The sequence below is a fragment of the Phyllostomus hastatus genome, unplaced genomic scaffold (genome assembly GCF_019186645.2).
Source record: "Phyllostomus hastatus isolate PE091 unplaced genomic scaffold, TTU_PhHast_1.1 phas_scaffold_78, whole genome shotgun sequence".
NCBI lineage: Eukaryota > Metazoa > Chordata > Mammalia > Chiroptera > Phyllostomidae > Phyllostomus > Phyllostomus hastatus.
Window position 1 is genome coordinate 13,794,410 of NW_025334041.1, and position 25,999 is coordinate 13,820,408.

Genomic DNA, 25,999 nt, shown 5'->3' on the forward strand with positions numbered 1-25,999 from the left:
CTAATTCTTAAGCTAGTCCAGTCTCTTAAAGGGTGGCTACTCTAAGGGGGCCTGGGGCCCAGCAGCAGCAGCAGCAGTGAGCTCACCTGTGCAGGTGCAGAAGCTCAGGCCTTGCCCCAGACCTGCTGCACTGAAATCTGCATTTTGACAAGATCTTCCGTGATTGGTGTGCACGTTGCGGTATGAGAAGCACTGCGTTTGATCACAGGAACAACCACTGTACGTTCCACTACTTTGTTCCCTTGCTTGCTGTCACCTGAGCCTACTGGTGGTCACAAAATGTCAGTTGAGGAAGAAACAAGTAGCAAGAGCAACAATCGCAAATTTCAGTAATTGAAATATAAGTACAGAATTGGCCTGACCTAAGTTAAAGCTGTCATTGCATTAACTGGAATGCTACAGACAAGTGTTTCCATGTGTCCATAGTACAATCGTAAAAGGTGATATTGATGATCCTGAGGCTTTAGAAGGTCAAAAATGCCTTTGACGAACTGAAGACGCATGAAGTTATGCTCCATGTGATTTCATGTTGGGTCTTGCCTTGTGATTTCTAAAATCCTGAAAAACAGACTCAACCACTGATCAGAACAACTCACTCTCTGAGTCACGGCAGATAGAGGCAACCACAAAACTTCCTTCCATCACACTCAAGCTGCAGGGAGAATGACAGTTGAAACTCTTTTCTATTTCTGACGTCGCTGCCAGGACAGTGACTGAGAACCCAGCCTGCGAGGTGCCCGGGAGAGGTGCACTGTGGAAAACAGCTGTGCTGGAAGGAAGTGCTTTCAGCGAGTGCAGTCAGCAATATGGAGATGAACTCGGCCAGCTCGTGAGCATGAGTAAATGCTTATCTGCCTTTCCAATCACAAAGTCTCTTTCTATATTTGGCATTTTTTAGATGTTCAGTAAAACAGACTGAATTTAACGCCAGATGACAGTGCCAGACTGTCTTCAGTTAAACTCAAGCAAAAATCTTAAGATGCCCCTTCCCCCACACCCTGCCATATTTCTCTCCCCACCGGCTCTCCATGGTGAGCTTTAAGCCTGCCACCCTCGGGATGGGACATCGGCCCAGCCACACTGGGCTAAGTCAGCAGGGCCTTGGTCTCCCCAGGGGCCCAAGTCCACTCTGTACTGTGTATCTCAGCTCAAGGTGCATGTCCTACTCCCTGGTCACTGGGGATGTGACAAACAGGTGGAGCCACTCCCTGATACCCAGCCCTTTTATCCGAGAGAAATGGGCATCTCGGCTTTTTTCTGTCCCGAGTACCCATTCGTCCCAATCCAGCACACTGTACTAAAGGCCTTGTGGGTCCTTTCTGTGCTCTCCCTTGCTCCTCAGGCTCATTCACTGGGTAAGTATTTATTAAGGCCCCTGTGTCCCAAGTAGCGAGATTATAATAAACCATAGCCAGCTCCTGTCCCCGTGGAACTGAGTTTTAGTGAGGGAGACAAGACAATGCAAGTGAGGTTTGTGCAGGTGCTGAGGAGTGAGTGAGTTCTGTCTGCGGAAGAGGTTAGGGGAGTCCCCAGCTGAGGAGCAGATGGGGCAGACGCTCAGATGTACAAGAAGCCTGGAGCTGAGATGTGGCTGCTTCCAGATTCCCTGCCCCCGTGGGTGTGGTGGCAGGTCTGGGGGGCGGGGCGGGGTGGGGGGGCAGACCTTGCTTGTCAGCGTCCAGAGGGCATTGTTTCTTAACTCCTTAGCCACCTCCTGGATTTGCCTGCCTCTGTTTCCCTGCCCTATGGCATTTATTTCTGGCTCATCGGAAGTCACGTATTTGAACTGCAGTAGAATATACACTATGCTATCATATGGAGCAGAGGGATTAAAGATGTAGGTTTTGCAGTCATTTGGCAGCTTTATAGCACTGGGGAAGTTATCTAATTCTCTTTTCCTCAGTTTCCTTATTCAAAAAATAAGGAGACTAATAAATTCAGTATCACAGAACTGTGCAAGGATGAAGTGCAATATTGTAAGTATGGTCACTAGCACACTGCCTGATGCTTAATAAATGTTAGCTATTGTAATTGCTTCATTACTTTGTTTAACATATTTATATATACTAGGCTCTGTTAAGTAGTGAACAAGACAGAAAAGGTTCCTGCTTTCCTGGAACTAGAAAGTATACATAGCATGGTGGGATCTAATGTATGGCCTGGTGACCGTATATAACTGTACTGCATTATATACTCGAAAGCTGTTAAGAAAAGTAGATCTTAAATGTCATCACCACCAACAGAAAAAGTGGTGATTTTGTGAGGAAGTGGTAGTGTATTAAATCATCACATTGTATGCCTTGAACTTGCATATCTATTATATGTCAATAATATCTCAGTAACAGTTTGTCAAAACTTAGTTACCCTGTGTTCAAAATGCTTTCGCTCTGATCTGGATGGTAGTTACTGAAGATATAGGTATATAAATTCATTGAACTGTATGTACCCTTAGAATCTGTGCATTTCGTATGTATATTACATCCTAATAAAAATGTGAAAATAAATAATAATCAAAAGGTCCATTATCTTACCACTGAAGTATTGCCAGTTTTGGTCTATCTTGGGATAATTTTGTGATGATTTGTGCATTGTCAAGCATTTTAAAATAAATCTTCAGAATTTTTAGTTTTTCTTTTGCATCCCTTTTTAAGATTCCTTTTCAGTCAATTAGTTGAAATAACCTAGTAGCCAACAATGGGAGATTAATTGTAACAACTGTTTGTACATCTTCAAAATTGCAAACAGCTCAACAGCAATAATTGGCCAACAGAAAGCTTCTGAAAAAATAGAAAGGGGGAAGGGAACAAAATTGCTAGAAGAAGATGAAAATGCTTATTGCAAAAGTACTTTCTTGATGCTTCAGGATTTTCAATATTTAAATACCTAGAATTTGAAGATAATAACCTGCAGCTAAAATGTCATTGTTTTAATAGTTTTAAAGATTTTATTTATTTATTTTTAGACAGATGGGAAGGGAGGTAGGAAGAGAGGGAGAGAAAGTGGTTGCCTCCCATGCACCCTCTACCAGGGACCTGGACCAAAACCCAGGCATGTGCCCAGACTGGGAATCCAACCAGTGACCGTTTAGTTCGCAGGCCCGTGCTCAATCCACTGAGCTGCACCAGCTGGGCCTTTTCATCCAATTCGTAAGGCAGCCTTACCATAGTCCCATGTCACCCTACCCCTCCTTCAGTCCTCATGTCTGTAGCTTTTGGTTAAAACTCAGACTGAGGTCTAGTGGTGAATAAACAGTGACGGTGCGATAATATCAAAGGGAACAAAAATAGAACTTAACAGTGAAATCTTTTCTCTCTGCCATGGTTGCCAAGGTTTGAGCACCAAAGGAGAGAGAAACTTTCCCTTCCAAGAGCTTTTTGGGAAAAAAAAAATCAAACGTGATGCCATTAAATTACAGCATTAAGTCCATAAAATCCAGGAATGGTATAAAAATTAAATTTGAATCTCTTCTCCCCAACAAACCCAGCTAGACTCTCCATCTTGAATGGATTTACTGATAGTATGAAGGACTTCTTCGTGTCATTATTATTTTTTCTTTTAAAAAAATATATAATCTTTATTATATTTTTTCCATTACCATTTAGTCCCCTTAAAGCCCTCTCCCGCCAGCAGTCACCACACTGTTGTCCATGGCTCCCTTTTCCCTATGACTCAACCCCTCCGCCTCCTCACCTCCCCGCACCCCGCCCCCACTGGCTGTCATCTGTTCTCCATCTATGCGTCTGTCTCTGTTTTGCTTGTTAGTTCAGTTTGTTTGTTAGACTACACATATGGGTGAAAGCATATGGTATTTGTCTTTCTCTGACTGGTTTGTTTCACTTAGCATAATGCTCTCCAGGTCCATCCATACTGTAGCCAAGGGTAAAATTTCCTTCTTTTTTTATGGCCAAGAGGAATTCCATTGTGTAAATGTCTGATAGTTGTTTCACCCACTTATCTATTGATGGAGACTTGGGCTGCTTCCATATCTTCGTGATTGTAAGTAATGCTGCAATGAACACAGAGGTGTCTATGTTCTTTTGAATTAGTGTTTTGGGGTCTTTCAGATATACTCCCAGAAGTGGGATTGCTGGGTCAAAAGGCAGATACATTTTCAATTTTTAGAGGTATCTACGTACTGCTTTCCACAGCGGCTACACCAGTCTGTACTCCCACGCACAGTGCATGAGGGTCTCCTTTCTCCACATCCTCACCAGCACTTGCTGTTTGCTGATTTACTGATGGTAAATGTGTGAGAGGGTATCTCATTCTGACAGGTGTGAGACGGTATCTCACGGTGGCTTTAATATGCGTCTCTTTGATGATTAGTGATGTGGAGCATCTTTTCATGTCTATTGGCCATCTGTATGTCTCTTTGAAGCAGTGCCTATTCAGGTCCTTTGCCTGATTTTTAATTGGGTTGTTGAGTTTTGTAAGTACTTGGTACATTTTGGATATTAACCCCTTATCAGATGTATTAGTGAATATGTTCTCCCATTGTGTGGGCTGTCTTTTTATTTTGTTGACAGTTTCCTTCGCTGGGTGCATTATTACTTTCAAAGGCAGCCATTTAACATGAACTCTCTCGTTGGAACAGGACAGCTGGGAAGTGGTAGAAGGACTGAGGGGAGAGATGAATTACACCCAGGAGCCACCAGTTCAGACAGGATTTTTGCTGAAAAAGCGGAAATGGCCCCTGAAAGGCTGGCACAAGGTAAGACACGGGCCTTGGCCTTGGCCTCACCTTTATTTGCACCCAGACTACCGCACTCAACACAGTTCTTAGGCACTTAATTTGAAGTTGAAAATTGGGACCAAGGGAAGGGCGGCCATTTAAATGGAATGTTTTCCTGAATTGCACTTTCTTTCCCACAGAGATTCTTCTACCTGGACAAAGGAATCTTGAAATATGCCAAGAGCCAAGCTGATGTAAGTCTCTGTATCAACCCGACATGCTATTGGGGAATTTGGAAGGGCTGGCTGTCAGCTCACGGGCGGGATTGTGCACATGGTGGGGGTGGATTCCATTTCTCTGACCTGGGGGCCCCAGAGGGGTGATAATTCCTTCACATGGAGCAGAGGTGGCTGCGCCCCACTGTCCCGGCTCTGGGTTCAAGGTGGGCTCGGTTTACCTGCTGAGTGGGGGTGGGGGGCTCTTCTCGACACCCTACTGTGTATCCAGGGGACTATTCGGGCCTTAGGGTCACACTGAGGAGTTCTGTGGGTGGGAGAAGACATTTCTGCAGTGAGAACAGGAACAAAGCACAGGGCGAGCGCCACTCCCACTGTTAGAGTGACTGAGGGGTTTGGCGGAGAACGCTTGGTGAAGGTGACGCGGAGTTCCCCTTTGGTGTTGACTCTGAGCAGATGGCGCAGGGGGGCTTGGAAGGACTGTTGGTTCTGCCCCTCGTGGAGGCCCTTCCCTCCCCCCTCCTTCCTCTCCTTGCCCCCCTCGCCTCGAGGTGCTCGTCCTGAAGGGTTGTGTGCAGAACGCTTGGCCTAACGTCAGGCCCGAGGTAGCTTGTCTTGGCTCCCTGGCCCCATTCCTCTTTTCAAATCACTTCCCCATGAATTCAGACTCTGGAAGCTGATTCTGCGGGAGGCAGTGCAGTCGAAGGTAAATTCGCTGCTGTGCGGTCAGTCCACGGGGCTCACCTTCTTCCTCAGTGGCTGTGTAAACCCCTTGTTACATCACCCCTCACAGGGCAAATAAGGTGGCACACACACGGCACTCAGAGCTCAGTACTGGTCCACGCTAAACACTCGATACGCCGCAGTTCTTAGGGTTGCTGCGAGTGGGTGTGCAGGTAACGGTAGAGGGAAGGAGTGTCAAGGGTGTTACGGTCACTTTAACACCTGGCTCTCAAGTGACCGCTTCCTGCCTCTGCAGATAGAGAGAGAGAAGCTGCATGGCTGCATTGACGTTGGGCTTTCGGTGATGTCTGTGAAGAAGTCGTCCAAGTGCATAGATCTGGACACAGAGGAGCACATCTACCATCTGAAGGTGAGGCCGCCCGCCGGGTGCCAGCTCCCATTGCAGAGTTCCTTCCTGTTGCCATAGGGGGCTGCTGGTGATGCCTTTTCAATATTTCCAAACACCTGGCCAACACGTAGATCTTCAGTGTGAAAGTATTTCTAACGGGCCCTGTTGTGAGGGACTGTCACGCTGCTGAAGGTTTAGCGTCCTTCCCCTCACTCCCCGTGACTGTGGCAGTGACCAATAACCAGAGCGTCATGTTTCCAAATACAGGGTGCCCTGCCCTGGAGGGTGCCATCTTTAGTCAAGAACCATTTACTGTAGGTTAAGCTGTGTTCCTTGAAATGTACTATTTAATATTTAGTCCTATAGTTTTGGCTAATTTTAGATGGATCCATTAAAATGCTCATATTAAATTGAATGTTAAGAATTTCCCCCCTAAAGTGTGGGCCTCTAAATAGTAGCTCTCGGCGCTGCTTGACTCCCGCTGCCCCTCTGTCCTGCAGGTAGTAGAGATGGTTGAAAGAGTGAAACGAGAACTCCGTGGATTCAGATCTGGTTCAATCCTTGGCCTGCTTACTTACTAGCTGTTGGCCTCTGGCAAATTATTTAATCTCTGAAAGTCTCAGTTTTCTCACCACCCAAAATAGGAATTATTCAAGTAGGAAGCTTGATATAATGCCTGGCCTACAGTAATCTCCATAAGTTCAGTTATTGTGTGTAATTATTTGGTGGCACCCAAATGATGGAAATTGAGAAAATGTTAGAACTCTTTTCTCACTTGGCCGCGTTGTCTGGACTGTCGGTGATGGGGGCTGAGTGCTGGGAGAGTAAAAGCACGGGACTCTGAACTCCGTGTCTTTAGATGTCCTTCCCCATCGCGTACATGCAGTGCTTGGGCAGATGCACCCAGCGCGTGCCTGTGAGTGACTGACCGCACAAGACAGTCAGGCCCTTCTGTTTCCCAGCCTACGCCTGTGCCTGTGGGTGCAGTTAACTGTGTAAAGCAGGGTTTCTTACCCTCAGTGCTAGTGACCCGGTGGCCTGGAGGATTCTTTGCTGTGGGGGCCAATCCTGCGCCTTATAGGATGTTGAGTGGCATCCTGGCCTCTACCCACTAGATGTCACCAACAACCCCCTCCAGTTATGACAACCAAAAAATGTCTCCAGACATCGCCACCTGTCCCTCGGGGGGAGGGGCTAAATCACCCCTGGTTGAGAACAACTAGTGTGAACTAAAGAAGGGAGAGACCTATAATCTTCATTTAAAAAAAAAAACAAAAAACAGCTTTGCCCTGGCTGGTGTAGCTCAGTGGGTTGAGCGTGGGCTGTGAACCAAAGCATCACAGGTTAGATTCCCAGTCAGGGCACATGCCTGGGTTGCGGGCCATGGTCCCCAGCAACTACACATTGATGTTTCTCTTTCTCTCTCTCTCCCCCCCTCCCTTCCCTCTCTGAAAATAAATAAATAAAATCTTAAAAAAGAAAGATTTAAGAAAGAATGTTTTCTGCACTCCCATTTAAATGGGCAATCTTCTTTAGAATAATTTAGATTGTTTCTCCACATAGTTCCAATGGCTCCTAGTTCTGTGTTTTGACACAGTCGGGAAATTATAGGTTCTTGTTCATCCACTATTCTAGTTAACCGAATAAAAGTGATTATTAATTCCTAATGTTTAAAGAACTAGAATGCCTTAAGATACATTAAGTGTTTAATATCATGATTAACACAGTTTCATACTTCTCTGCGTTGATTCACTTTAAGTTCTATTTGTGTTTCTTATTCATTCTTTGGAACATCAGCTGTGACTGTCAGTATAGGTCTATGTAGTTATCTGAGGCTCCTACTTTATGGCCTCAGAGGCAGGCAGTTTTTAAAGGGGCTCATCCAATCCCCTTCTCTTATTTTATAGATGATGGCTCTGGCAGCAGAGTTCATTGCTGTCCACCCACAGTCCTAGAGCTACTTGAGGGGCTGAAACAGACCCCAGGTCTGTTCTTTAATTAAGTGCTTTTATCCTTCTACCCTGTTCAACCAGTACCCAGTGAGTCTCGATGAATACCCTGGATGCACTGATTGTTAGGGGCCTCTGAGGGGAGATCAGTGCTCAGGGTGATGTAGATGCCTGTTAACCACATCTGGGAAATGAATATACTTCAAAAACATGATTTAGGGGAGACAGAGAGGTGAGCACTGGTGTCGCTTCTTCCTGTACACGTTCAGTAGCCCCTGGAGGGGTGTTGAGCCTCATACCTACTTCTAATGAATACTTCCTCAGTGAACGATGCTGCTCACAGCTCTCTTTCCACGTCCTTGCCCTCAGCGGTGGCGTCTGTAAAGGTTGTAACAGGACTGACCTGAATTTTTCTTTTTAGAAGTTAACCTACTGTGCATCCTTTTGGGGTGTTATAAATTGCCACTGCATGAGTCTTGGTGTTCCAATATAGAGATATATATCATTTTTCACTTTGAAAATATTAATATGCCCTTATATGCACACAAAAATATGGACTATTAAGAAATGTATATGGTGCATAGGTGTCCGTTATAATCTTTGTCATACTTTTATGAACACTTGAAATATTTTGTCCTAAAAGTTACTATTTACAAACATTATTCTTCATGGAAATTAGACATTGATAGATAGATACTCATCTATGGAGAGAGAATGGCTAAATGTTCGTGTGTGTGTGTGTGTTTGAGAAATCCTGGAGACCACCAATAATAGTTATCCGACTTTTTCTGTTTCTGAGAGCAGGAGAAATGTTCTTTTAAGTAACCTTCACATGTACTAACATGTATTCCTCAGCAATGTATTCTTTGACAGAGAAGATTAACATGGTTAAGTATTTTAGGAAGAATTTACTAATTCCAGTTCAGAGAAGATTAATCTGAAATGTCCTCATTATAAAAGAGTTTGAAAAGAAATAGGGCGCTCGTATCTTCAGCAGGGAGAGGAAAAGCTCGGACACGAGGACTTGGAAATGCTTGGAGACGTATGAATGTGAACTTCAGATTTAGTTGTCTAATATAACTCACACTGGTTTGCTTTCTTAATAATAGCATAACGTTTGGACCCTTTCATAGATGGCCTAAATATATAGTTTATGAAGACCGTCTTTACTCTCCGTTTCCCCCTCTGATTTGTTCCCATAGATCACACAAATGTAAACTAAGTCAATAAGCTGATCTTTCTACATTTCTGCACGTGCCAGTGTGCAAAGAGGGTGTCGAGAGTGAACTTGACTTGGTGAAGAATGGTTCCTTTCAGTGAGTGACACTCTCGTTTCCTCCTTTCAACTGAACACAATTCAGGTGAAGTCACTGGACGTCTTTGAGGAGTGGGTGTGCAGACTCCGCCACCACAGGATGTACCGTCAGAATGAAATCGCCATGTTTCCCCACGAAGCCAATCACTTTTTCCCGGGACCCACCGTCACGGACTCTGTGGATGGGGTCTTTGACTCCATGTCAAGTAAAAAGGTAGTCAGTTGCCAGTAATGAATCTAAACAAAGGGGGTGGCTCTGGGTGGGGAAGTCCCACCTTGGCGGGGCTGGGTGCTGTGTGGGAAGAAGGGGAGGCTTGGGGGCAGGCGCAGGTGAGCTTGAGCTGGTTTCAATGGGCCTGTTTGCCCAGCCAGTCGGAGCCGGGTCTGCGGAGCATCTGTCTTCTCTGGGACCGTGACTGAAGCAGAGCGTGAAAAGAGAGGTTTATCAGCCCTGAACGCTCCAGCTTTCTCCTGACCAGTTTGACTTTGGTTTTCTTGTCTGGTTGTGAAATGCAGCAGGGACATTTGTGGCTATACAGGATTGCAAAATCTCCCAGCATGTATGTCATTATTTTGATATGATTATCACTTGACAGAAGAAGACATGAAGGACTTTAGTCCAAGGCCACCGAGCATGGTATGGCCAAGCTGGGGCGACAGGCCGAGCTAAGTTCTTCAGAGGACTGCTTTGCTAGAAGCTTCTTTCCAGTTACAGGAAGAGGGATCCCAAGAGCGACTGGCCCACGGTGGTACCCTTTTACCCTAACGTGTCCGCACGGGGGTCTTTTCCCTTACAACGTGTTTTTGTGTTCCGTGGAACAGCGTAGCAGTATATCAAAGCAGAATTCGCTTCAGACTGGCAGCAATTTGTCCCATCCTTGTGGCGGGGAGGCACGAGTTCCTTCGTGGCTGCAGTCTTCGGAGGACATGGAGCAATGCTCAAAAGGTAGAGTGACCTGCAACCTCTGCTGCTGTCCGTCACGGCTCTGAGGTTACACTGCTCGTGTGCTTACACCTCAGGTGAACTTAGCTCCTGCTTACCTCCTTCCCCAGCACTGGACTGCGTTTCCCTGCATGTTTTGCTTATTCAGTCTGCACTTCGTGACACTTTCCTTGTAGAGTTTCACATCTTCCCCCGAGGTTGTGTACAGCCCAGGCATCCCAATGACCTGTTAATAGGCTTAGCAGGTTCTCCAAGTGATTCTGATGACACCAGTGTTTGGTTGGCATGATCTTAATGCATTTGGACTTTGACTCCATGGCAGAAAGAGCTACTGCTGCCCAGTGAACAGCAAACTGAGGACTGTTCTTGAGTTAGTGACCCAGGAACTGGTTTGAGAATACTGTTAGCTCTTGTTAGGTCGATCTGCAGAGGATCATCAGGGTCCTCATGCAGGTCCATGGTCCACCAAGTTATCTTTAAGGCCAGTGCAACCTTCACTAATGTAACTTGTTCCGGGTCCTAATAAGTGGACAGTGACACCCTGTTACTGTGACATTAGAAATGATGGTGACGATTTGTGCTTACAATGTGCCAGCACTCTAAAAGCACACTGCATACATTAGCTCCTTTAACTCCCAACCATCCTGTGAGTTAGGTTAATTATCTAGAGCTAGGTGTATAATTGTCCGCATTTCCCAATGGGGAAACTGAAGCACAAAGCAGTTCTGTAATGTGCCCGAGACTCACAGTTCATTAAGTGGATTCAAAAGAAAGCAGCCTGATTCTCGAGACCCATGCCTTTATCCACAACAGTCTGTTGCCTCTTCTGTAAAAAAAGGAAGTCAAATTTCCTGTCCTTACAGATGTACATCAAATATAGGTAAATGAGAAAAGTAGCTGGTGCTAGCTACACAGTGAAACCTGAATGTCAAGTTAAGTGCTCCTGCATTGCCCTTTGCTTTCCCCCCACAGACCTGGCACACTGTCACTCCTACCTGCTAGAAATGAGCCAGCTCCTCCAAAGTATGGATGTCCTGCATCGGACATATTCGGCGCCAGCTATCAACGCCATCCAGGTTAGCCAGAGCCCTCCTCCATTTGCATTCCGAGTCTCTTCTGCCTTCCTTTCTCCTCGCTGCCTTTCGCTAACAGCGGGGTGTTGTCTGGTCAGATGCTTTGGCAAGTTCAAGGGGATGGAAGTCGTCACTTTGCTGTGTGTTTTCCCCTGTTGCTGTGGTGGACTTTACTGTCTGTGCTCTCTTTCCCATTTTGAAACAAAGGGTGGAGCTTTTGAAAGTCCCAAAAAGGAGAAAAGATCACACAGGAGGTGGCGGTCCAGAGCTATTGGCAAAGATGCCAAAGGAACACTACAGGTAACCACTGCCTCCCCAACGGGCTGGATTCTTCTCTACACCCCGAGTGCTAGGGGTTATTTGAACTCAAGTAGGAGAATAGACAAGTGGGCATTCTAGTTATTCTCTCAAATACCCTGTGCAGAGAGATGACTTCAATCTCTTAAATTTTTCTGGACACTACAGTAGGTATGCAGTGGGTATTGGGTAAGGGAAAATAGTGTGAGGTTGGAGGGATATAGCCATTTCTAGGACTTGGGTTTCTCCTTTCATGCTGAGCCTGCCTGCCGCGCCCCTGCTTGAGTAGGCGCTCTGATCCGCCCCTTCTGCTGCTGCTCAGTGGATTCCTCAGCCCTCTGAGCTGGAGTTTCTGGGTACGTGATGTGCAAATGCTCTTTTGCCTCTTGTCTCCAATTTCCCATCAGATGTTTACTGTGCCACACTAACTGCTGGCTTTCCCAATACCGGCTCAGCCAAAGGCCGAGATCTGCAGCTTGGCCATTGCATGTTAAACTGCAACATCATTAGGAATAAACCAGAAAGTTACAGAGACGTCATCTGTCATATTCTTGTAGACTCTTTGGTTCGAAGCAGTTTATGGGCTGAAGTAAATACAAGAGTGATTTCTGTAGAAATATGTGAGAAATTAGATCATTTTGTAGAAGCACCAGGGGCAAATTAAAAACATACACACATGTTTTAAATCCTACCCACTCTAACAACCCAGACCCTGGATGACCGTTGCGGGGAGGAAGGAGTTGAGTGGAACTGAGAAAGAACGCGGCAGCTTGGGTGGCCATTTTCAGCCTGTAGCTTCAGTGCTTCTGTTATTTGTCAAGAATACAGCAGTCTCCCCTCAACTGCAGTTTTACTCCCCCTAGTTTATTTCCTATGGTCCAAAAATATTAAATAGAAAATGCCAGAAATAAACAATTCATAAGCTTTAAATTGCATGCCCAGATGATTCAGTGCTGTTCGAGGTTTCAGGCGTTCCCCGGGCGGGGGGTGGGGAGGTGGTCTTTTAACATATCCCCGCAGACAACGACTGATTGCTCGTAGGCAATTTCTCACCCATTTTTATTTTTGCAAGAAGTCGGTACAGCTTGCAGTAGAAAGTGCTTTCCTGAGTTTTCATTTATTTTCCTTATAAGTAATCATTCAACAGAAAGACTTCCCTACATATCGTCCTTTTCCTACTACTTTCCAATCTTAGAAACCTATAAATATTCTAAGTAATTTGCATCTGAAAAGTAATATCTCCTTTTGGTATCACTTCAGGTCCCTAAACCTTTTTCTGGCCCACAAAGACTGCACTCTTCCAACCCTAATTTGTCAACGCTAGACTTTGGAGAAGAGAAAAACTATTCTGACGGCTCTGAAACCTCATCCGAGTTTTCTAAAATGCAGGAAGACCTGTGTCATATCGCCCACAAAGGTGAGTGAGCTTGCTTTCTCCCTAAGGTGTCCGATGGAAATGTTAAATGCGTGTCTGAATGTATTCTGTCCTTGGAGAGGGGACCTTAGTAGGGTAATTTGCTGATCTATGAGATTTTAGGCAACCCAAGTTTTATTTTATTTTATGTCCCTGGGAGTAGGAGTGTCCTGGCAAAAAGTTTTTTTGTTTTTTGTTTTTAACATTACTATTAGGGGAAATAGTGAGAGCATTAGGTATAATTTAAGAGTTGAGCAATTTATATTCTGCCGATGGGGATGCAAATTGCTACTATTCTGGAGTACGCTATGATATTATGTTTCAACTTAAAAAAATCTGCCTATTTAGTAACTCCGCTTTAAAGAAAATATTTGTAGGAATTAAAATTTATTCAAGTAAAGATATGCATTGTAGCATTGCTTATCACATCAAAAATTAGAAATAGATGTTCAACTTCATTAGCCATTAGGAATTGCAAATTAAAACCATGCTATTACCACACACCTGTAAGAATCACTAACACTAAAAAAAGTACCAACAGCACCAACTGCTGGTGAGAATATGGAGAAACTGGCTCTCTCATTCATTGCTGGAGGCGATGCAAGATGGTACAGCCACTGTGTATAGCAGTCTGGAAATTTTATATAAAAATAAACACACCATGAACCCAATGTTCATTCACATTCCTGGGCCTTTGTCCCACAGAAAATATTAACTGAAGTCCACAAAAACCAAACTGTACACAAATGTTCAGAGCAAGTTTATGTGTATTAGCCAAAAACTGGAACAACGCTAATGTTCTTTAACAGGTGAATGGTTAAACAAACTATGGTATATCCTTACAATGGAATACTACTCAGCAATGAAAAGGAGCAGACTGTGGTTATGCACAAGAAGTTGAGGGGATCTCAAGGGCATTGTGCTGACTAAAAAGTCAATCTCGAAAGATTACATAGTGTATGATTCCACTTACTAACAGTTTTGAAGTGATAAAATTAGAGAGGGGGGAAGAGATTAGTGACTGTTGGGTTACAGACAAGGAGGAAAGGGAGGGGAAAAGTATGGGTGTGATTTTAAGGGTTAGAAAGAGGGACTTGGTGGTGATGGACAGTTCTGTCTCCTGATTCTGGTGGTGGTTCATGAATCTACACGTGTGATAAAATCACATTGACCTATATTTACACACGTGTACACAAATAAGAGCATGTGGAACTGGTGAGATCTGGGTAAAAGCTGTCGGCTCTCCCAATATCAGTTCCCTGGTTTCGATGCTATGCCGTAGTTATGCGAGACATCACCACTGTGGGGACCTGGGTGCAGGGTGCTCGGGACTTCTCTGTATGGTTTTTGTAACTTCCTGGGAGTCGACAATGATTTCAAAATAGAAAGCTTTAAAAAATTAGAAATAACCAAAACGCCCCACAGTCGAGGGACTAGATGTTTTTAATGTAACAGAATCATATGGCAGAAGAGTCCATAGCCACATAATACTAACAGCTGCCTTATTCCAAAGTCCGAGCCATCTATCAGGTATTTGTTAAGCATTTTACATGCATTGTCTCATTAATACTAGCAACAGCCTATGGAGTAGGTGTAAGTGGTCTTCTCCGTTACACAGGTAAGAAACCTGAAGCTTAGAGAAGCCAAAGAACTCCCTGAGGGTCACATGGTAGAAAGCAGCCAATCTGAGACTTGAATCCTAACTGGCCTGACCCCGGAGTCTGCACTCCTCCCCTGGTGTCTCAACGCCCTCACAGACGGGGCAGCCAGGGTTGTTTTATAGAGATAGAAAGATGCTCATAGCATGTCGTTGACTAAAAATATAAGGTCACAAACAATCTATAGGTATGGTCCCAATTCTTCAGAAGAAATAAACTATATAAGCCTGGTATACACAGATATACTCAAAAGTCTAGAAGGAGATACACCAGCATTTTTGTGATGGAGGCTGGAGTAATAAATACTTATCTTCTTTGCACTTATCTTTTAAATTTCATATATTAATCATTTTTTTCACTTAAAAAAAGATTTTATTTATTTATTTTTTAGAGAAGGAAGGGAGGGAAAAAGAGAGAAAGAAATATCAATGTGCAGTTGCTGGGGGCCGTGGCCTGCAACCCAGGCATGTGCCCTGACTGGGAACCAAACTTGCAACACTTTGGTTCGCAGCCCGAGGTCAATCCACTGAGCTATGCCAGCCAGGGCTTTTTTCACTTTTTTAAAATTGTTATTCAAGTACAATTGTCTCCATTTGTCCCCACCCCCAGCCCTCCCCGTTCTACCTACCCCCACTTCCTAACCCTCGATCCTACCCATTTGACTCTGTCCGTGTGTCCTTTATACATCATTTTTAATGGAGAAAATGGGTTAAATTTTTCTGAATGGGAGGGCTGTGTTTACTGTGGGAAAGAAGACATTCCCTCTCTTGCCTTGCTCTCCTAGACCTGTGTTTCTCTTCCTTCCCGTTACTGATTCCTTCAGCTCTCTGTTCCCTCGCCCTGCAAACCTAAAACACGTTGGCTGTGAGGAAGCCGTTTTATGCTCTTTGCAGTGCCCACCTCAAACTCTGGTCCTAGTTCTTACTAGGACGTTGTCAGCGTTTTGCAGTGCTGTTACATGGTCCATCTGTGGAATGCATGGCAGTGCTACCCTGGCCCTTTAAATAAGACTCTTCTCACGTCCCCTTGTGTGTTCTCTGCTGTTAAAGGATCAGTTATAACTAGGGCATTGCATGTTAGGTTTGGAGGGAGGAAATGCCTATAAAGCAGCATTACTTTTTAATAATATGAACTGTCTTTTTAAAAGTGGGAAAATCACTCTCCCGACAGAAGGGAAATAGCCCAGCTTTAACCTCCACGGAAGAAGCTGCTTCCCCAGCAGGAGAGGGTTATTGAGTGGATCCATCGATCCCGTCCTCCTACAGAGACTCAGACTCATAGACAGTCTCTAATGGCCTCAGCCAGCAGTTCTGTCTTTTGGGCTTTGTGAAAGCCCGCTGGCTACAGAGCTACCACGTACCTAGACAAGGTCAAGGTCTGTGCTCCCAGGAAGGCTGGGGCGCACTTATTCCACAACAGCTAGCACCTGGTGGGCTTATAGACAGCGACCTCCATAGGGAGCCTGACGAACTGCCGTCCCTTCCTGCCGTATTAACACCCACAGAGACTGCAGAATCTCGGGAGTCTCTTCCACGGGCTGTAACTCAGAGGCCTCCTGGGCTAAAGTTCACTTTCAGGCTTGCCTGAAGTCCGTGACCTTCATGCTTTCTCGCTCCCATACATTTCTTCCAGCATAAGCCTGATTTTGTTGCTGACACTTTTGATTGTACTTTCTTGACCCTATTGCTAATTTATTGCCTATTTTCCAGCACAGTTGAACTAAAGCCAAGAATTCTACTGATTTTGTAATCTGCTATATACCCACCGTTTCTTCAACTTGTTAAATTGCACTGGAATTCTCCCTGTTGTGTAGAAGTTAGAGCAAATGGTAGGCAACCAATATATAACCATCGTAAAAAGTGCTTGTTATGTTTTATAGACTATAAATTTGTTTTTTATGGTGTATCTTTGAACTAATTCTCATTGGTTCACGCGTCTGGCTTTGTGTTTATGCTGACACATAAAAAACAAAAAGTCTTAAGATCTAAAAGTCATAAGTAATTTATACAGCATATATTAGCCATCACATTCCCCAAATTGTACTTTATGGAGCACTTTACCCATAAAACGCTTTGAAAACAAAAGATTTAAAATGTCTGGAGAACGTTGTTGACTGTAGTTTCTTTTGCAGTTATGCAAGAGACGATAAATATTAAAGGTCCTGATAAGTCCGTCAAGCAGCAGAAGTTCTATTAGCTTGTTTAACTCAATTAATTATTTGCAATGTTATTTGGGGAATTCCCCCCCTCCTCTCCAAACAGCTATGAGCTGTTATCACGATGGAGCTAAAATTTCTTAAGAACATACTTCAGGAACACTGCAAATAACAAGCCCCTTTGGAGCTAGCCCTGACGCCCGCTGAGTCAGAAGGCAGGCATTCATCCTGTGCCACCTCTGTGGTCGACTGGCTGCAGGACTTCGGCCTCGCCGGACCTTTCTGGGCTGCAGCTGCTCCATCTGTGAAACGTCCTAAGTGGTTGTCCTGACTCTTTTAGCTCTCTGATTCTGTAATGGTCTTCCTTGATTAATTTGCATTGAATAGAAATAATTCATACTGTTGTGTATTGTTACAAGGATATTTTATGAGAGTGTTCTAGTAGTGATAGGAACTGAAATGACTGGACTTGGGGAGCAGATTTAGGATGGGAAGTCAGGAGTAGTATAGGACTGGGGTCAGGGTGCTCCAGATCGAGGTGGAAGTTCACGTTCTCCCTTGGAAGGGAGAAAATGAGGTTTTACAGATACTTCTGCAGTCTGTGGAAGGTGTTTTCAGTCAGAGAGATCTTCATTTACAAATGTAAAGGCTAGCAATAGAACAAAATTAGATTCTTTTTAATTTGATATTCTTTTGTTTTTGAATCTCTTCCCGTGTTGAGTTTTAACTGAGTCATTTTGTTTATTTATTTACTTATTTATTTTTATCTTTAAATTAAATTTATTGGGGTGATATTGGTTAATAAGATTATTGTAGGTTTCAAGTGTACAATTCTGTGATATATCATCTTTATATTATATTGTGTGTTTACCAACCAAAGTCAAATTGAGTGGTCACTTTTTTAATGGTTTTGAGCATATGGAAGCATTGAATAAAAAACCAAGTATGTCACAGTGACATCATTTTCATCAATCAAAAGCTAAAAGATGTACTCATACATGGCTTAAAGAAAAGCCATATCATTTATCAAACGTGATTTAGCATAAAGATCTGCTAAGCAATTGTATTTATGTAAATAATCAGTAAGTAAGTAGGACCATTTAATTAAATCACTCTGTACACTTAAATTTAGCATTTTAAAACCCTCTACATTCTGTGAGGTTTCAAAATTAAGGGACCCAGATTACCAAAGATAAAACCACCCCAGATAGTTTAGGGATGTTAACATTCTAAAGAAAATTCACCAAAATGTGGTTTTAATTCAAAACAGGGAAAGATAAATAATGAGTCCTACTGTGTGTTGGGTACTATATAATAGCATGTGTTTTCAGTTTCCTTAAAGCATTCTTGAGACATGGGCATCACCCACACATACAGAGGTGGAAGGTGATGGTTTGTTTGATATCTAAACAGTAACTAAGTGGTAGAGGCAGGATTGTGGGTCACGTTTGCCTTATTACAAAATTTCTTAACCTTTCACCACACTGCTACCAGAAAGGTGACATCCGTGATTGTCCCGTCTTCCTCAAGACCTTATCCCTTTCTGATGCTGAGAAAATTCCAGAGGAGCATATTAAAAAATTGAGCTCAGGTAAATGAAGAGTATAGATGTCTCTCAACACCAGCCGTGGCCCTCCACACACGCTGCCGGTGCTCTCACCACGTGGCTTCCATGCCGTCCTTTTACTGAGCTGATAGAGACGGTACAGGTAGTGGCCACGAAGTGTCAGCTGTGTGATGCCTATGGTGTTCTGTTCTGTCGGAGGCTCGACCCCAGTCCCTCTAAGTACCGTGAGGGGACCTGAGGAATGGCTGAAGATAGCCTGGGAGAGAGACGAGTAAACCAAGATGCCAGAATTGCCTTCCAATATTTGAAAACCTCAGGAGAGAAGAAGTAGTTGTTTGCCAAGGAGGAGCCACTGGGGACAATGTCAAGTTAGGAACCCAAAGGACTTCGTGACCCCAGAAGAGTGGACCACTTTGGGAGACAGCGAATGCTCTGAGAAGTGTGGAACCAAAGACCGTTCAACAAAGCCCTTGGAGGTGGAGAGCTGCTGGTCATTCTGTGTGGCAGTGGCCTTCACGGTCATTGAGGTTCCGTGCAGTTGTGAGCGCCTAAGACTTTTACGTGGTCTTGTTTATTGTCAGATACCCGTTGACGTGACACAGCCATTCGGCATTCTTTTTCTCTGGCATCGTGTTAGAAATCTATAAGGAAGCTCTCCCGTCACAGAATATTCCTGACCTCTGAGATTCTGTGTCTTCGGTGATTAATGTAAATGTGACCCCCTATGAGCAGCCTTTAATCGGCGCTCTGTGTGTGCCAGGTCATGAGGCTGCTGTGAAGGACTGTTTTAATGTCCCCTGAGGGAGCCTAAGCAGTCATTGAAGAAATTTAGTGCATGGGGATCTGGGCTTCTGAGCCCCTTTGTCATGTGGCTTAGAGAGTGCTTTACACCTTAAAATTAAATACAGTGACTATGCCCTGGCCAGTGTGGCTCAGTTGGTTGGAGCAGCGTCCCATAAAACAGAAGGTCACGGGTTTGATTCCTGGTCAGGGCATGTACCTACATTGCAGGCTGAGTCCCAGGTAGGAGAGTGTACGGGAGGCAACCAATTGATGTTTCTCTCTCTCCCCCTCCCTTCCCTGCCCCCCACCCTCAGAAAGAAAGAAAGAAAGAAAGAAAGAAAGAAAGAAAGAAAGAAAGAAACTATATGAGGTTCTTTCTGCTAACTTTATGCCCACCACAGTCTTATCAGCTATACATTTTGAACCAAATGGTGTATGTTCTACCAATTAAAAAATTTTAATAGGAATCTTCCAGTGTGGTTGACACCCAGCATTAGTGCAGGCCATCTGAAAGCCAGAGAAATTGATTTAGTAAATTGGCGACCAGCTGAGTGCCACATTTATTTAATTTAGAGCAATAAATAAGACAGTGAAAAAAATTTTTTTGCAATTAGGTAAGGTGATGAATATTAACTAGACTTACTACAGTGATTATTTTGCAGTATCTACAAATACTGAATCATTTGGTTGTACACCTGAAACGAATGTTATATTATTAATTTTACCTCAATGTTAAACAGGAAAGAATTCTAATAATAAACTAGAGAAACTTCAAACAATGGCAGTGAAGTGGCAGCTCCCCAGGACCCACTCAGCTGGGTGGCGTGTTCTGCGGAGTTGCCCAGGCTGGGAGGGAGCGCCTATGAGGGCACGAGAGGCCGCGACTCCACTGGGGGCTCGCTGCTTTCCAGCTGGGTCTGCTCCTCCACCGCTCCACAGAGTCTGGTCAACCCCTCACTCACAGAACCTCTGCCCTGCAAGCAGTTATCTGTAGGCGTTGTCCTGGCAACAGAGGAAAGCACCCCCCTAAAGCCGCTGCCTGTATTTCGGGAGACCGCAGTCTCCACCGTTTGGCCTTGTCCTGCGCTTCTCTCCTCACCATCCCTGTTACCATCACAGTAACATCTGTTACTTATTATGTGCTCTGCAGTGGGCTAGTGCTTTACCTGCTTTATCCTACTAATCCCCTAATGGTCTTAGGAAGTAAACGCTATTATCATCCCCATCCACAAATGAGGAAACTGCGTCATCATACACTTGCCCCTGGTCACACGGCGAGGGAGGGATGGAGCTGGGGAGAGTCCAGGGCTGGTGCTGGAGCCCACACTGCTGGTCACTCTGCGGGGCTGCCCACCATTTCAGCGCAATCGAACCCTTTAAATCAAAGAGCTGAGTGTGTTCCACAGCCGTTATTAGAACATTCAGTACCTGTTGACCTGTGACCTCTGTCTTATGTAGACGGAAGCACCACAATGTGTGTGTTTTTAAACAGAGTGTTTATTTGTGCTATGACTGTGAACATGCTCGAAGTCTACTGCTCAACACCACAACCTCAGACCGTTTCAGCGGCAGCCTACGGGAAGGTTCGGTCATCCTCACGGCTGTGAATGGAAAGAAGCCAGCCAATAATGCGCCTATGGTTCCCGTGATACTAAGTGGGCCACTCTTGAATCCTAAAATCTCTAAAAAATCCAGACCCATGGAATTCAATAATATACCAGGCCATTTGAGAAGTATGTCTCGTCATTCTTCCTGCCCTTCTGAAACAAAGTATATTGAAGGAGATGGGGGAGATACTATTCAGATGTGATGTCCATCACCAGTAATTTAGATGGCACTTTCCTCATTTGTAGGAGGTCATTTGTACATTCTGTGCTCAACACCTGATGAACTGTTTTGCTGTATGTATTAGTGGGTGTTTTAAATTGAATTCATTGGGGTGGCATTGGTTAATAAAACCATACAGGTTTCAAGTATAGGACTCAATACCACAGCATCTGCATACTGCACTGTGTGCTCAGCACCCAAGGTCAAGTCTCCTCTGCCACCGTTTAGCCCCACTTGGCCCTCTCCCCCCTCTGCCCACCCCCCTTCCCACTGGCAGTCACCATCCTATTGTCTGTGTCTGTGTGGTTTTTCGATCCCTTCACTTTTTTCACCCAGCTCCCCGAGTACCCTCCCCTCTGACAGCTTCTCTCCTATGTATTTATGGTTCTGTTTCTATTTTGTTGTTACCTTATTTTGTTCGTTAGAATCCACATGTAAGTGAAGTCAACCCTGTGGTATTTGTCTTGCTCTGACCAGCTTATTTCACTTAGCCTAATACTCTCGAGGTCCATCCATGCTGTTGCAAAAGTAAAATTTCTCCTACTGCTGAGTAGTATTCCATTGTGTAAATGTACCACGGCTTTTTTATCCACTCATCTGTTGAAGGGCACTTGGGCTGTTTAAACATCAGTGCCGGCATCCGAGTGCCTAATAGTGCTAAGCTCCCACTGTACCTGAATACTCACTGAAGTGAGCAGAGTGGCTGGCTGCCGGGTTAGAGGTGGGGTGTTCTGGGTCAAGCAGCTGGAAAGACTAACAAGGAAGAGGGTAGGTAACACCTTATGTATTTTGAAATAATTTCAAACTTATCAACAAGTTATAAGAATAATACAAATAACTCCTATATGTATGTTACCCAAATTCACCATTTTTAATATTCTGCCACACATATTTTACCTCTTTCTACACATATCCACATGCACGTGTGCTTATTTTTCTGAGCTGCGAGAGTAGGAATCCTATGTCATGCCTCTTTTATGCATTTATATCTAAGAGTACATTTCCTAAGAATAGGGGTATTCTTAACCACAGTGGAGTTATGAAATCCAGGAAATTTAGCATTGAAACAGTGCTGTTACCTCTTCTGCTTCCTTACTCAAATGTGGTCAGTTATCCCAGGAATGTCCTTTGATAGCACGTTCCCCTTTCAGTACAGGATCTAGTTCACCGGTGGCAAACACAAGGCCCGAGGGCCGAATCCGGCCCTCCACCTTGTTTTATCCGGTCCGGCACCTTGTTTCTACCTGGTGGCAATGCCGAGCTCCTTGCCCCTAGTTAAGGAGGAGTTACATTTACACAGTCCGAACACTACATTCAGCCCTTTGAAGGTAACCTTGAGGCTGATGTGGCCCCGTTGAAAATGAGTTCGACACCCCTGAGTTCTAGTCCATCAAGTACTGCATGTAATTGTCATGCTCGTTTAGTCCCCTTTAATTGGTAACAGTCCCTCGGCCTTTCTTTTGCTTTAATGAAATTGATACATAGGCCAAGTTTTGAAAATAGGATGTTCCTTATTTGGGGTCATCTGATGTTTTCTTGTGATCATGCTCAGATTGTCCGTCCCTGGCTGGCGTACAACAAGAATGACGGTGTGTCTTTTTCAGGGTGTTTTACCCCCATGTAACACAAAGCCCATCTGACTCATTGGTGATTAATTTTGGTCACCTAGTTAAGGTGCTGTTTAGTTCCCCTACTACATTGTTACTATTTTTACCCTGAGAACCAAATAGCCTTGTTTTCAAACATTTCCAGTCTTAAAAGCAAAACTCAACATTAATAAGAATCCAGAAGTATAGTCCTTTCAAGTGTCAAAATGTCCTGGTGATAAGTCATACAATTATGGAATTTTATAGTGGGTAGGTGCTTTGGAATTGACAAATGTGATTTTAAAAAGTTGAATAGACTTTATTTTCTTAGAGCAATTTTAGGTTCACAGCAGAATTGAGCTTATAAAGCACAGGACCAGCATATACAACCCCCCACTCACACCTACAGCCTCTCCCACTACCAGCGTCCCACCAGAGCGGTCCATTTGTTCCGATCAACACCCCTGCACTGAAACGTCATTGTCACCCAGAGTCCGTAGGTTACCTTAGGGTGCCCTCTCGGTGCTGTGCATTCCAGATGTGTGTTTCAACAGTCAATGTAGAGTGTGCCTTTCCCGTGCTCAAGATATTCAGGGCTGTTACTTTTCTAAGAAATACCTCTCTCAGTGTCTCGTTCTTAATCACGCCTCTTCCTTCATTCCTTCTCATAATGATTATATCTTTATAGTTTACTTCACTTTAAGGTCAGCTTTCAACACCATATCCGCGGAGAGAGAGAAGCTGAAGCAGCTGCTGGAGCAGGATGTCTCGTCCCCGTCGGCCCAGGTCGTGGGCCTGAAGCGCGCCCTGTCCTCCGTAAGTGCCCCGCCTGTGCTCGGACACACCTGACCACGGGTTCTGGCTCATGAATTTCCCGCACTTTCCACCTCCACGCTTGTGCTGAAAATTCATGAGAAAACCAAACAAATGATCTAAATGACATTCTATCTAGCCTTTCATCAGATCTTCTTAAAGACCCAAACTAAGCCCACCCCAAATCCTAGGAGCTAGTATTTCATTGAGCATAAGATACTTCAGGTTTGGTTTCCTCTCTTTGTCTTGATTCTTCTGTTTCTGGAAAGCTTTTGTTGTGTGTTTGTGTGCGTCTGACAGACACTGGTTTGCTAATGCTTACCAAAAATCTGACAGTTGGGAGATTTCTGCATGTAAGACTTCACAAGCTTTGATTGACTTTCCAAATAACAGGCCGTAGAGCAAAATTTTAAATTCCCTCTGATCTTCTCTGCTGCACAGCACCGATTCTGGCTCCCATTCTTTCAGAGGCGTGAAAATTACAGTGGTACCTCGGTGCTTGCCGTTAATTCATTCTGGAACTTGTGATGAGCACCCAACAAATTTTTGCCATAAAAAATGTTCTTTCACGGGATGTCATCATGACTCATACAAGTTCCAGCACGTGCGATGAGCCCTGAGCAAGTGCCGAGTGCTGAAACTTTTTTTCTCGTCAAAATGTGGCGAGTACCAGGTTTGACAAGGGCTGAAGCCGACGAGTACTGGGGTGTGATTGTATTTGATTTGATTTGATTTGATTGATAGTACGGAACACTTAGCTCCCCCACCCGCCGTCCCGCCCATGGGCAGAGAGAGATGAGCCCTTGCCCTGAAGGTCATCGTCTGCCTGTGTGACAGCAGGAGAACCCCTGTCCAGCGCCAGATGTTCCCCAGGGAGCCGCTCCATCTTTCACTCCCCGTCTCTCCTTGTTGTCATCTGCTCCAGCTCATCCTTCAGAGGAGTTAGGCTTCCGTGAAGGGCTCCTAGAACCCTTCCTTCGAATGGCTGATGTTGTCTGGCTGCTCCCTTTGTATCTACAAAAAGCTAGAGAACTTTTAAAATCGCATACTTATTTGCTCCTGCTTTTGTTCTGCTTTGGATTTCCTGTGGTAAAAGGAGAATGTGTGTGCACCTGTGAAATTATCATCTGCAGAAATACTAAACTTGCTATTTAGGCTTAGGGAGGGGCCACGAATTCTAGGATCTTGTTTTCAGAAGCCAGCTGAGAGAGCGGGAACATATCCACTCATGTTCCCTGTCACCATGCTGGAGCAACGTTCATGGTAAATGCATCGCCAGTAGTACCTAATAAAACACGTCAGGAATAGTCACTTGGTTGAACATTCCACGAATGTTACCTTTGAAAGAAACAAGAAATAATGTGGACCGACCTCATGTGTAGAGTCTTAATGACGTCTGCCTTGAGGAGCTCTGGGGGGGTCCTCAAGGTCAGAGATAGAAACGCCGCCTTTTGGACTGTAGTGGCCAGCCTCACACGGGGCGTTCACTTGGTTTGAGAGAAGCAAGGTGGTGCTTTTTTTTAAAGTTTATTTACTGGTAAAAAAAAGCATTTATTATTGTTCCCAGGTTGCTTTCAGTGCTTTTAGAAGGTGGCTCCCTCTTATGGGCTCTCCAAGTCCCTTTCATTGTGGTCGTCCTCTCCCTGCCCTCTCCCCGTGGGGCTCTGGCCTCTCCCCGTGGAGCTCTGTCCTCTTCCTGTGGAGCTCTGGCCTCCTCCCCGTGGAGCCTGGCCTCCTCTAGGTAATCTGCTGGGCTGGTGGGGCCATTGAGACGCGTTTGGCCATGGTAGCCCAGGCCAAAGGTGGCATTACCTTCGCCAAAGGGTTCCTTGTCACCCCTGTTCAGGATCATGGAAGCTTAAGCTGCATCAGAAGATTCTTTCCTTTTTGTCTTGGACCCCCGATAGAGTCATCTTGGGGCTCTCAGACTGGATATGTTGTGCTGTACGTGCAGTCTTGACATTTTTCTTTTTCTGCCTGTAGCTTGCAAAGGAAAAAGAAGCTAGTAAACTCACTCATTTTTGAAGCCATAGTAAGATTCTAGCCACGGGTATGGATTCTAGCCACTTATACTAAGATACCAGCGACACACTGGCCAGAATACAGTGTAGAGATTGTTGCTACTTGTAACAATCTCTGTTCTGTGTGTTTAAGAAACTTTTTTACTCAGGGTTTCCTAAATGATTTTCGAGAATTTCCAAATAACCCATTCCATCCACAGGCACTAACAAATAAAACCAAGATCCTTGCTTGAGACCCTGGATTAGACAGGGCCACAGGCTTCTGTTTCTCGGCAGGGGACCTGTGTGTGGGCCCTGGTGGGTGGGAGGCCCCGAGGCACCTGGGAGAGCGTGGGGAAGACGGGCGGGGTGGGTCTGTGTGCAGGCAGCGAGGAGCTGATCATGAGAGTGTCTGCGGAACTTGTTCCTTTCCCAAGACAGAGCGCTTGGAGAAGGGTTGGTCAAGAAGCATGAAGGCAACATCTTCCTTTGCTGCCAGGCCAGTTCCTCCCTGGGTGGGCTGTTGGGGTAGGAAATCAGCCCAGCCCAGCGGGGGATAAGAGAGGCCAGGGGTGGGCGTCCATGTGTTCCCATCTCGCCCCTGCCCCCCATGGCCAGGGCCCTGGCTCTTAGCCCTGA

The 25,999-nt window shown here is 44.8% G+C and overlaps 1 protein-coding gene across 9 annotated transcripts in view; it reads left to right on the forward strand.

Annotated features, from left to right (window-relative positions):
• OSBPL3 (oxysterol binding protein like 3) overlaps window positions 1-25,999 on the forward strand; it is a 157,899-nt gene that overhangs the window by 94,135 nt on the left and 37,765 nt on the right. For 7 of the 9 annotated variants that reach the window (XM_045827450.1, XM_045827448.1, XM_045827455.1 and 4 more), the window contains 9 exons: window positions 4,595-4,711; window positions 4,873-4,926; window positions 5,888-6,001; window positions 9,291-9,458; window positions 10,067-10,190; window positions 11,160-11,263; window positions 11,468-11,560; window positions 12,818-12,974; window positions 23,236-23,363. In XM_045827450.1, the coding sequence (XP_045683406.1) occupies window positions 4,595-4,711; window positions 4,873-4,926; window positions 5,888-6,001; window positions 9,291-9,458; window positions 10,067-10,190; window positions 11,160-11,263; window positions 11,468-11,560; window positions 12,818-12,974; window positions 23,236-23,363 (1,059 nt within the window). The remainder of the gene's footprint in view (window positions 1-4,594; window positions 4,712-4,872; window positions 4,927-5,887; window positions 6,002-9,290; window positions 9,459-10,066; window positions 10,191-11,159; window positions 11,264-11,467; window positions 11,561-12,817; window positions 12,975-23,235; window positions 23,364-25,999) is intronic. The other 2 variants (XM_045827454.1, XM_045827456.1) reach the window with 1 other exon arrangement.